The 11,561-nt window shown below is 39.2% G+C and overlaps 1 protein-coding gene across 1 annotated transcript; it reads left to right on the forward strand.

Moving 5' to 3' along the window:
- The first annotated feature begins 4,863 nt into the window (after window positions 1-4,863).
- On the forward strand, window positions 4,864-8,138 carry PDC (phosducin). Its single transcript, XM_009501981.2, has 3 exons — window positions 4,864-4,924; window positions 6,765-6,925; window positions 7,611-8,138. The coding sequence occupies exons 1-3, from the start codon at window positions 4,864-4,866 to the stop codon at window positions 8,136-8,138; spliced, it is 750 nt and encodes a 249-aa protein (XP_009500276.1).
- The last annotated feature ends 3,423 nt before the right edge of the window (window positions 8,139-11,561 follow it).

The raw sequence follows: 11,561 nt of genomic DNA on the forward strand, positions 1-11,561 counted from the left end.
CCAGTTCCATGTTATTTTACCCAATTCCCCCAAATTTCAGCAGCCTGAATATTTAAATGCATAGATGCTCCTTCTCTTGACTTGCTTGCTTAAGAAGATGCCCGTCCACCAGGTAAGTTTGGTGGCCGTCAACATTTGACAGATGGTACAAGAATAAATGGGGAAGGAATTCTGCAAATGGGAACCAGGAAAAATGGGCAGAGAGGCAAAATTCAAATTAGTGCTTGTGTAAAGGGAAATGCTGTTAAAATTCCAACACTTTTCTCAAGTGGCAAGAACCAAGGGGACACTCCAGGCACACATACCAGCTTACCAACCACCCACATGTAGCTCAAAAACATAAATGTGCAATCACATCTCACTGGCAATGACCCTTTACTTTTCATTCTTCCACTTCCATGAGTCCCCAAAATTTCATACTTCCCAGTTCATATGCAACTTCCCATCAATCGCTGGGGATTAGCAACATGCTGCTAATTTATAGCCTTACAGACCCAGGCACAGAACAGCATTTTTGGTGGGATTTGCACCTATGGACAGCAGCAAATCTGTGCCTAAAGCATGTTTGTATTTTGAGAAAAATATTTCTCATGTTTACTTCTTGGACTAGTAGCAAAAACTCTCACTTTAGAAAACAAGTTTTATTTATTAGCTTTGTCCTTTACAGAATACATCTTGCCTTTTAAAAACAAATCTTTAAACAAACCTTAAATTTCCCTCTCTTCTGCAACTATAATTTAGCATTAGAAGACACTATTTTTATATTTACAGCTTCAATATTCTAGAAGGATTAAATAAGCCTTCATTAAAAATACACAGACACAGTGCTTTCTTCCTGAGCTACCTCAGAAATTCAATATGCATGAGAAAGTAGTAAAGAAGTTTGTGCTTTCAGGTAAAAAGAAAACTCTCTGTGAAGGCCAAAGGCACAAAACATTTGTTACTAAGTAGAAAGCATTGTTTCACATCAGATACAAAGGAAACATTTTATTAAATGCTCATTTCTACCCTGTAGTGAGGCTGGCACATCTGGTCTAATGACAATGGAAGGATGAGCACCAGTAACAGGAATTGCTATTCTTGAGTTACAACAGATATTTAAATGTCAGAGAAATTAGAGAGTAGCTTCAGGCATATACTTAGGATTTGGGCTTTTTTCTTGCTGAAGAAGTGACTTCTGGGACACAGAAATGTCTCAAATCTCCTCTATGAATAAGTTGTAATTCTTGCTTTCTTCACTCAGAGTCTGACGTAAAGACAGGAAAGTGAAGAATGGTCAGTCTTTCACAACACGTATGTAAAGTCACCATATGCATTACAAAATATGGTCTAATACACTGATGATCAGCAGAACTAACCAGGAAATTTTTTTCACCCCGTTACAAGTTTTCAAATAAAAATGAAAGGAACAACTTTCAGTTGTCAAAAACAATGATGAAAGCTAATGAAAATGCAACACATCTTCCAGTTCTTCCTTAAAACTAAAAGACAAAAGTAGTTTTAGTGATGACATGTATTACACTTTACCATTACTGCACATCATCCTATGTTGCTGTTTGACTTGACAACCCTCCCAAGATATTCCACTCTCACCAGGAAAGGTGAGACTGCACATTTACATTAACAAAAAAAACCCAACAAAAACACCAAAAAAACAACCAACCAAATTTAAAGCATTAAGGATTTTATAAGATGGTTGCAATGGCCAGGGATGTTCTCCAGCATGCGAGCCCATCCCTATCAAATGCAACCACCCCCACACAGCTAGCTACTGCCTCTCACCTCTGCACTCCACAAGGCTCTCAGTCTGACTCAAGTTTAAGGGGGTTGTATTAACAGATGGCCTTAATGAATTTCTGAAAGACAGCACTATCAGTCAACTGATTAGGACCCACATGCAGCTGGTGTGCAAACATGAGCACTGCGGTCTGCCCACATGGTTGCAAAGAGCATCTGCTCTTACGAGAGCTGCTGCCTGACACAGAGGACAGCTCTAGCTGTCCCCACCACTGGGTATGCTGGATTTCAGTGCACCTGTAAAGCCGTGAAGGTGGCAACTTAGATCTGAGAGACCTTGTCATGGGTCGTTACAATCTACTCTCTTACACTATCGGCTTTACTGTCTCGGCACTATACATTGACATTTCTTAATGGAGGTACTTGCACAACATGCTCCAGAGCTTGTAGCACATGTTTCTCCAAATACTAGGAACCTCATTTTTTATTTGGAAAATGCTGCATGCCCAGCATATAAAAGAACACCACCCAAAAAACCACCAACCAGCAACAAAAAAAAAACCTGTCTAAATCCTTCACAGGGATGTGGGAGAATTTCCTGCCATGGTGATCGCCCACTTTTGCCCACACGCTAAACACAATAGCATACACCTCTTTCCACTGCGCTTTCTTGAAAGGAAGAGTACATAGTACCGGAGAGCCAGCTCATCCTGTAACAGAGCTTCCCACAGATCACCTTGCAGTTACATGTTCATAAGTCCTTGTCCTCAGGTGCATAATTGGGAAACACCTGGCTTGGATGGCCTAATTCTCACAGCGCCAAGATAGGAACGATATTTATAACTCCAATGAGCAAAAAGGAGACTGGTTTGCGTGACTTGCTCCAGGCTTACAGCCTGACTCAGTCACTGGGCCAGGATTAAGTTTTAGGAGTTCCCCGCTCCCAGGTCTATGGTCAGCTTACCAGCCTGTGCATCGTCAGGATCGTTGCCTCATGCCACGCTGCAGATGAATGGTGAAATGCAGCTTCCCAAGCTATTATGATTCACCTAGTGTTTTCAGATTTATTAGCTACAACAGATCAGTAACATAAACTTTACTGAGAGCTTTCATTTGTTATGCAATCAGCTCCCATCTCCAATGTTTCACCAACAGTGTGGTCAGTTTTCTGGTTCAAGCCTGCAACAGACTGCTTAAGTTTCATATCCTGTATTTTTAGTGCCTTTCAGGGCTAAAAGCTGTGAAACAGCAAAGCGTACAGAGAATCAAACCTTCTCTTTCCTCATGGAACAAAGAAAATCCTCAGCATCAGCAGACAGAAGAGCTCTTTGTAGATGCTCATGTAAGTGACAGGAATGACTTAAAAGGCTTTGACCCAGCATATCCACATAGCAGTCCATCTCTGACGTGACTAAGACTTTTAGTTTTGCCAAGATGAGAAAGGATTAGTTTCATATTTCTATTTGAGAATTGACTGAATAGCAATTGATCCAGTAATCTGGATCTATGTGCTGACAACAATCTATCCACAGATCTACAGATTTTATATTAATAAAGTATCATTCATTACCTGCTTTTCTTCCTAATTTATCTTCAATGCTTCCCATAAGTTTTTATTAATGGCCATGAGTACATGTATGAAATAATTTTTTTTCACATTTACTAATTAGCTTTAGTCCCAACACTCATAAGAATTGGATTCCTTGTGTCTTGCTCAGCCATTATTCCACTTTATCCCTTGATGCTAGTATGTAAAAATGAAGGTGTGTTTCCTCCTGTGCACACATGCTACAACACTAACATCATTCTGCTGTAACACACCAGGAGCTTTTAAGTATGGCATTCATGGCACGACAACCTCTTAGCATTTGCTTCAAGATGGGTTTTACTCTGAAGTCAAATACAGCTTACCTTAACATCTGAACAGCTAAAACTAGTCTAGACTAAATAGGAGCAGTCAAATCATGTGCCTTAAGACTCCTGTGGAGAGTGACACTTTATCACATTAGAATTACAGTTTTCAACTAACAAGGAAACTTATGACTGATGTGCAACATGAAAAAAAGACACCGTATTATGTGGTGGCAGACTTCATGCAGAGGGCTATGTAGATGCCTATCAGCAGTGTAATAAAAATACAAGATTCAGTACTTTTCTCCCTCAGTATATCCTCCTGAAACAGATAATTGATCATCTTAAGAAAGCTGCAGGACCCCAAGAATATTTACTCTGACTTTCGGGAACCAGCAGAAAAATCAGCCTGACCTAGAGAGCTCAATGCTTTGGCCAAACCCTGCTGCTCTATAATGTCTCTGGACCACCCAGTTGGGTTCATCTTGTTGATAGGAATGAACAAAGGGAAACCTCTCTTCTTCCCTCAAAGAACAGTGGTTCTACTTCACCCCTCAAAAACTTGACTGTGAAAGATAAAAAGAGTGTTGCTTGACTACTGCTGTATCATAGTGCCCTGTGATTGCCATCTGGCTCCTTGGGTTGCCTTATTTATAGAACAACTGGAACAAGAAAGTGATTTTGATTTATAACACCCATATTTTTTTCTGTTTTGTAACAAACACAGCCCAACAAGTACCAGCTTTTTAGCTCCAGGATGTTCAGAGGTCTCTCTCTTGCCCAACAGGTTCCAATACTTGGCTTCGTCGTTTGTACGAGAAACGAGCAGTTCAGGCAACCCTTAAAAATAAATACTTACAGCACTGGGAAAATTAATAGGTTCTTGATTCCAAGGGGGATTAAAAAGAAAAAAAAAAACAAACGCTCACTACACATTCCCACTGCAGAAAGTTCTACAACCACTGTTTCACACCATGTTCCCAATAGTCTCTGATGACTGAGAAGGAACAGTATAATGAAGAAACCCTGCCTAGGCACTTTCAGTAAGAATCTGTCCAGATATCTTTTTAAAGAGACTGACATACATCCTATTTGCTTTTCATGAGACAATGAGAAGCCCTACAATTGTCATGTATATTTTGATCTTCACTAATACCTAAGAGCTGCAGGAAATTACACGCTGTGCTGTACCCGCTATAAGCTTATCCCTTTTCTATCCTGTTATTAACCATTCTCCTTTTGGAACTTGTAGTGTCTCCTACTCCAGCTACCAAAATGGAAGAAAATGCCAACACCAGCTTCGAAGAAGATTTTGAAGGACAGGCGACACACACAGGCAAGGAAACTAACTGCCTTTTTTTTTTTTTCTTCTCCTAAAAATAAGCTAAACTGTACCTGTTCACTGGCGAAGTCCAGAACTCGAGTAGATCCGATTGGTTTCTCAAAGCCCTTGCACAGAAACATAGGCTCCAAAACCAATGAGACTTTTTTTTGGAGTGACACCCCTCACAGAAGGGCAGGTAACACCAAACTGATCTTTATGCCAACCTTCCTCATGCCTGAAGCAAATGGCAAATGCAGAAGACACCTGAAGAAGCCACCAATAGCAATGGCCCAATGCAGCTCTTGTTGGTTTATTGCTTCAGGCATGAACAATGGCCTTTCTTCTTCTGCAGAAAAGAGAAGAAAACAAAACAGCAACAAAAAACGCACTCACATGCTAGAATTAGGTTACAAGGTTTCACTATAAAGGCTGAATTATTTTTTCCTTCTTATAGAAGGAACATTCAGTGCTAAGAGCGTACCTATAAATCCTTTCGGCAAACAGCATAGCATTTGAAAGATTTAAAAGCATCCTTGCTCAGAATCACAATTCTTTTTAAACCAGCACTCAATCACCATGATTTTTATGAGGACTGACATTGTATTCAGCTCTAAGACAGGTATCATTTCATCCCACCCCACCAACAGGTAACTATATGGCAATCATTCCCCTCTCTGTGCTCCAAGGGCTTCTTTTTCTTTGTGCTACAATAAATGTAGCTCTTGCAATAACTCTTCATGGGATTCCTTCCCAACCAGCATTGCTGCTGTTGGCTAGAGACTGTTATATATGTATATTTTTAGGGACTCAAACGTAGGCCGCTACATCCACACCTAGGCTTCAAAATAATTTTGGAAATCGGGCTACTGCACACTTACTCACTATCGCTATGCCAAGAGCTTCAGGCTAATTCCTGCTTTGGAATCTTGTTTGCAAAAGCCCAGGTCACCTTCCCTTTCCACTGATGGATGTAGTGCCTTGAGCCACCGCTTCAAAGTGTGCAAATTTAATCCAAAACAGACCCCTGGCAGCTGGCAACACCACATCTCCCTCAGGGAAGGCTAGGTAACCAGCTCTCCTCCTAAACTTCACCTCCAAAACCACTAAAGAATTCCTTGGTTTTTGCTTTATAATCTGAGATGCAGTTTAAAAAGTCTGATTTTGAAAAGCACCACCGGAATTTTGAATTTAAGAGACCCTTCTGCCTCCCACCCCCTTTCAAAATGTAACTGCTTTAATCAACCAGCTCCAAAGAACAAGATCTGCATTGCAATCAGAATTATCATAGCATTGCCTTATGGGTTACTCTTCCAGTGGAAAAGGTATGGGTTTAAAAAAAAAAAACCAACAACAACAAAAAACCCCACCACAACACACAAAAAACCCACAAAAAAACCACCTTTGGTCCTGTATTTATTCTTAGTTTTACTGTCAATATATTAAAATAGTCCTTATGAATGTTACGTATTCAAAGACACTGTGTATAGAGAAATGCAAGTGTACTTGTAAGAAACACTGCCTTTGGCCAAAACACCAGTTTTAACAGGTTTTGACATCATCTTCACTCTTGTTAACTACTCACATAGTTCACCAAAATCCTTTTACAGGCTTTTGATATGAACCAGACCACAAAAGTGATCCAGGTTAGAAATAAAACTTTTTCTCTCTATTGGATATTAATGTGACACATTGGTCCCACAGCTCTGGCTTTGAGCGCTCCTGGAGTGTGCTCTGGAAGGAAGAGGGATAGGCAGATAAACTGCAGCACAGAAGGACAAACCAGCAAAGGGCAGAAACTTCTTGAGACAGCTTCTTTTTGAGCCAGTTTCTCACCTAACTTCATCTCTCTTAGGGCCCAAAGGAGTGATCCATGACTGGAGGAAGTTTAAATTAGAAAGCGAAGACAGAGACTCCTTATCCTTGAGCAAGAAAGAAATTCTTAGACAAATGTCTTCACCACACAGATCTTTTAGTAAATGTGATCAAGGCACCAGAGAGAGATTCTGCCGTAAGGTAAGAGAAGAAAAGCAAAATAAAATAATTTTTATTCCAAATAAAACATACCCGTTATAAGCTAGAAAACCCTGAATTTGCCAGACTCAATTCCTTTGCAGCTTAGCAGAGCTCACACAATATGGACAGAGCAAATGCACATCAACCATCTATCTAGTCCTCTCTCAAGCAAAGTCTAACTTCAGTAAAATAAGCAATGTATTTCACAACAACATATCACACAACAGTTTGACCTTTCTTCCTCCACTCCCCACCCTGATGCTCTGTCCTTGGTTACAGCAATTGAAAATTTTTAACATGCTTAAACCCCTGCTAGTCAGGTAGAGCTCTGAGCCCAAACATTACTCATTACCCTTTACCAGTTCTCAAAGTGGGGGGGACCCAAACCCCCCAAAACCACAGGAATTAAACTCTGAGCCCACTACAGTCACTGGCAAAATTCCCACTAACTCGAAGAGCCACAAGTTTTTGCCAAATATGGCAATTGCCTTCAACACCACCATGATGATATACAAGTGTAGAGACAGGATCTTCACCCATCTCTTGAAGAGACCTGGAGTCACTGTAGGAAGCAACTGCTCTTCTGGCTAAGTTTTCAATGCGATGTTCTTTAGACAACAACTTAGTCTCTTCCTGTTTCAGCACCAACAGGTGACCACTTATAACATTCTCTCAATATTCACAGATGAGCATGAAGGAGTATGAATTAATTCATGATGAGCAAGAAGATGAAAGTTGCCTACAAAAATACCGCAAACGCTGCATGCAGGATATGCATCAGAGGCTGAGTTTTGGGGCAAAGTATGGTTATCTGTGTGAGCTGCAAAATGGGGAACAGTTCCTGGAAGCCATCGAGAAAGAACGTAAAACTACCACTGTCATCGTCCACATATACGAAGATGGCATCAAGGGCTGCGATGCTCTCAACAACAGCTTGACCTGCCTGGCAGCCGAGTACACCACTGTGAAGTTCTGCAAGATCAAGGCCTCCAACACAGGGGCTGGAGACCGCTTCTCCAATGAAGTGCTTCCCACTCTACTTGTCTATAAGGGTGGAGAACTTCTGAGCAATTTCATTAGCATTTCTGAACAATTCAATGAGGATTTTTTTGCTGTGGATGTGGAGTCTTTCCTAAATGAGTATGGGCTGCTACCTGAAAGGGAGCTTCCAGCACTGGGAAATGGCAACACAGATGAACAAGATGTTGAATAATTAGAGGGCCATAGTCCTCACTGTCTCCCTTTCCTCTTCAGTGTGTTGTAAAACAATCTCAGTAACACCCATCTCATTTAGAGAAGGCTGTCTTTGCTAACTTATTTCTAAGATACACATATATAAACATTGCTTAACTCTTAGTATGTGAATTTTACTTAAAACACATACAACTGGCAGTCCTGTACGTAATTATTTCTATGCCAGCCACAAGTAATAGTAAGAACAGGAGATGATACAGGTGATCTCTAACAAATTAAGGAAAAAAAATATTAAAAATGGAGGGCCCATACATGTCTCCACTAAGCGCAAGAACTTGATTTCAAAAGGAACAGGACTGATCCATCCCTCTGCATACACAAAAAGCTATCTCCATGCTCTGGAATTATGGCGAGTCTCGGCTCCTCAGATTTACTTTTACTGACTTCAGTAGGAAAAGATTTCATCCAGCAGTTTTAAGGGCAAACAAATAGCCCAATGTCCCTGCATTCCTAAATGGCTTAGGTATCTAGGATATTATTTTACGCTTCTGCATTTAACTCTCAATATTTGTGAAAATACAGAAGTTAGCTCAGTGCTTCTGTTTTTCATCCAAACAGCTAACACCAGGCACATTGTCAGCTAATTTCAGTTCATTGTTGCTCCACATTTTGAACAGTAATATTTTAAATGTGTGCAAGTATATTGTGCTTATGTAATAACTCTGAATAAAGCTTAACAGCTCTCATATCCTGCTATTGGAAATGTGAAATATATTGGTAGTACACAACCTTAACCTGAAAAACATGAAATATTAGTAAGCATTCATTAGCCATTTACTAAGCTCAAAGTTTTAAGTTTTGCTAAAGGGGTGCTGCTGAGAACTACAATTTAAGAATCCATCTGACAACACAGGGTAAACTCACTATAAACACTCCTCTCTCTCACTCTGTAGGTGTAAAAATATCCATAACCTCCAGTTCTTATACAAGATGACAAAACAGTAGGAACATTTCAATGACTTCTTTTGTACACTGGCAAAGCTGAAGGTTGAATTTTACTCTGAGGACAAAAATATCTATACCTTAACTGCGCAGAATTTTGCTGATAACATTTGACATCAAAATGTTAAAGGTTATTTTCAGTACTCATATGACTCACCAGTTTTTAATTTGATCGTTTCACCCACTTTATTAGTTTGTGGTAGTTTTGTTAACTATCACAACTTGACAAGTCTTGATTACTTGACAACTATTACAGTTCAATAAACTTTGTTAGTGATAGTTTTGCTCACTCTGTAGTGGGAGCTTTCAGTTTTGCTTCCAGTCAGGATCCCACCACGAAAATGTTACCCTGCAAAATTCTGCCCATGGATCAGTAAGAATTCAGAATTGAGTGACCAGTATCAAGCAACCATTGCTGCAGTGATACAACCCACACATTAAGAACAGATTCTTATCACTGTTTTAAACACATTTTTTCTCCGCTTCTCATTCACATGAAAAATTCACAGGGGTAGCTGAAAGCTATGCTACTTTCCAACAGATCTGCACAACAAAACAATTCTACTCAAAATGATTTGGGAAATATAAACCTGCAAGCCATTACTGAAGGAGTAATGAGATACCCTTTCAAACAATGTGATTTAAACACAATGCCTTGTTTTAAATAATGACAACCAAAAAAAATGGTTTTTGTTTGTCCAATTTTAGGGACAATCAAAATGCTAATGAATTTCTACTTTTAATGTTGTTTTGTCATGGATTATTTCAACAGAGGACTAGGAACCTCACCTCGTGTACAGCAAGCAATATGAATGATGTTCTCCATCATCTCTTAACAATGTACAATCTTCTTCGACCTGTAAAACAACTAATGATTTTTTCCTACCAATAAATCAAATAGCACCTTCCCAAAACATTATGATTTGTTTTGTAAATTTCTGAATGCAAGACTGTCATAAGTTTTTCTGACAGAACTCCAGGTGGAATAAAGCTTTTCCCTTACAGCAGTCCTCCTTCCCCTTGCTCTAGCATGATATTTACCCCTCAGCTAAAATCACCTTCATCTTAACATTTCATTTATATCAGTAGGTCCACTCTTCAGAAAGCTACCATTTGCAGATATATCTAATGTTACGAAAATCTCACAATCTTGTAACAAGTTATATAGATAATAATGAATATCACAAAAAAACCCCAGCTCCTTGAGTAGCAGGACAATATTTCTTTTGTATATTTTAATACAAGATATGTTTTAAAGAAGAGGCATGAAAAATTCCTGTCTTCTACACACCAGAAAATGTCCATGTAACTGGTGGGAACTTATAATTTTTGAGAACTTCCCCTTTGTCTAACTTGATTTGAAAGTCATGAGGCTGCACATCAGCAGCCTGACCCTGTAAGCCTCATTTCTTTGGGAAGCCAGGCTGAAAGCAAAAAAACCCAAAAACCTAACAAACAATAACCAGCACAGAAACAACATTTACAGCTAGTTGTAACAAATAAGCTGACAGTCTAATTTAGGAGAAGGGTTAAGCATACTTAAGCAGTATTTCCTTCAACCTGTAATTAAAAAAAAAAAGAAAAACACATGTGCACCAAGCCCCAACAGGAGCTCATGACTAATGAAAGTTGCAAATGAAGCTCCGATCACAGCAGTCATCCATATTTCTGCAGGAAAGAAAAAAACTAACAAAAACACCCCTACTGTACAAAGATTCTTGAATAACAAAAAGTAAATGCTTCAATAAGCAGATGGGACCAGCCTTCCTGCTACCCTCAGCTATGGTTACTCTTCCTTTTAACTCAAAGTCACAGAGACCCTGAGTGTCCTCAAATATTCTTATGCAGGCAAAAATGGAGGAAAGGGTGGAACTAATTATCAGGGGTGTCACATCAGATGCGAGGAACTATAAACCTCATTGTACAAAACCACTGAGGCTTTTTAAAACTACATTTTAAAACTACACAGCACAGAAAATAAGGTTTCTGTAAAATTATTCCATAACATCAATTTTAGAACTACACTTCGAAAGATGGATTTTCAGATGTAGAAGTCCCAACTGTTCTTCCAGCCTCTTAAAATAAAAATATATCTGCAGTCATGGATATGAGTTAACAAAGCTGAATTTTAGCCACAATGGAGTTTTCACAAACTGAAAGCTGCTGAAGATTATACAGGTAATAGGAAAAGAATATGCAACCTGAGCAAAAGTTAAGCAGCAGTCAAGAAATAGACTTTTAAAAAATGTTAATTTCCTTTTTTCTTACACACACCTTTTCGTTTTCCTTAAAGAACTCATTTTTTTACATTATCAATGGCTAGCACTACAAAAAAGATGAGACAATTAAATCCCCTCTTGGTTAGTTCTCTAATTCTTTGACAAGCAAGAACCTGTTTTCTTCTACATCCACTATTTCCTCATGGCAGGATGACTGGAAG

This window comes from Phalacrocorax carbo, chromosome 6, assembly GCF_963921805.1.
Source record: "Phalacrocorax carbo chromosome 6, bPhaCar2.1, whole genome shotgun sequence".
Classification (NCBI taxonomy): Eukaryota; Metazoa; Chordata; class Aves; order Suliformes; family Phalacrocoracidae; genus Phalacrocorax; species Phalacrocorax carbo.

What these genes read in the sequence shown, in the direction of transcription:
- PDC (XM_009501981.2), top strand. Translation starts at nt 4,864, where the DNA reads ATGGAAGAAAATGCCAACACCAGCTTCGAAGAAGATTTTGAAGGACAG. An exon ending in AGGACAGGCGACACACACAG is followed by an intron (nt 4,925 to 6,764) that starts GCAAGGAAACTA and finishes CATCTCTCTTAG; the next exon opens with GGCCCAAAGGAGTGATCCAT. An exon ending in GAGAGAGATTCTGCCGTAAG is followed by an intron (nt 6,926 to 7,610) that starts GTAAGAGAAGAA and finishes CAATATTCACAG; the next exon opens with ATGAGCATGAAGGAGTATGA.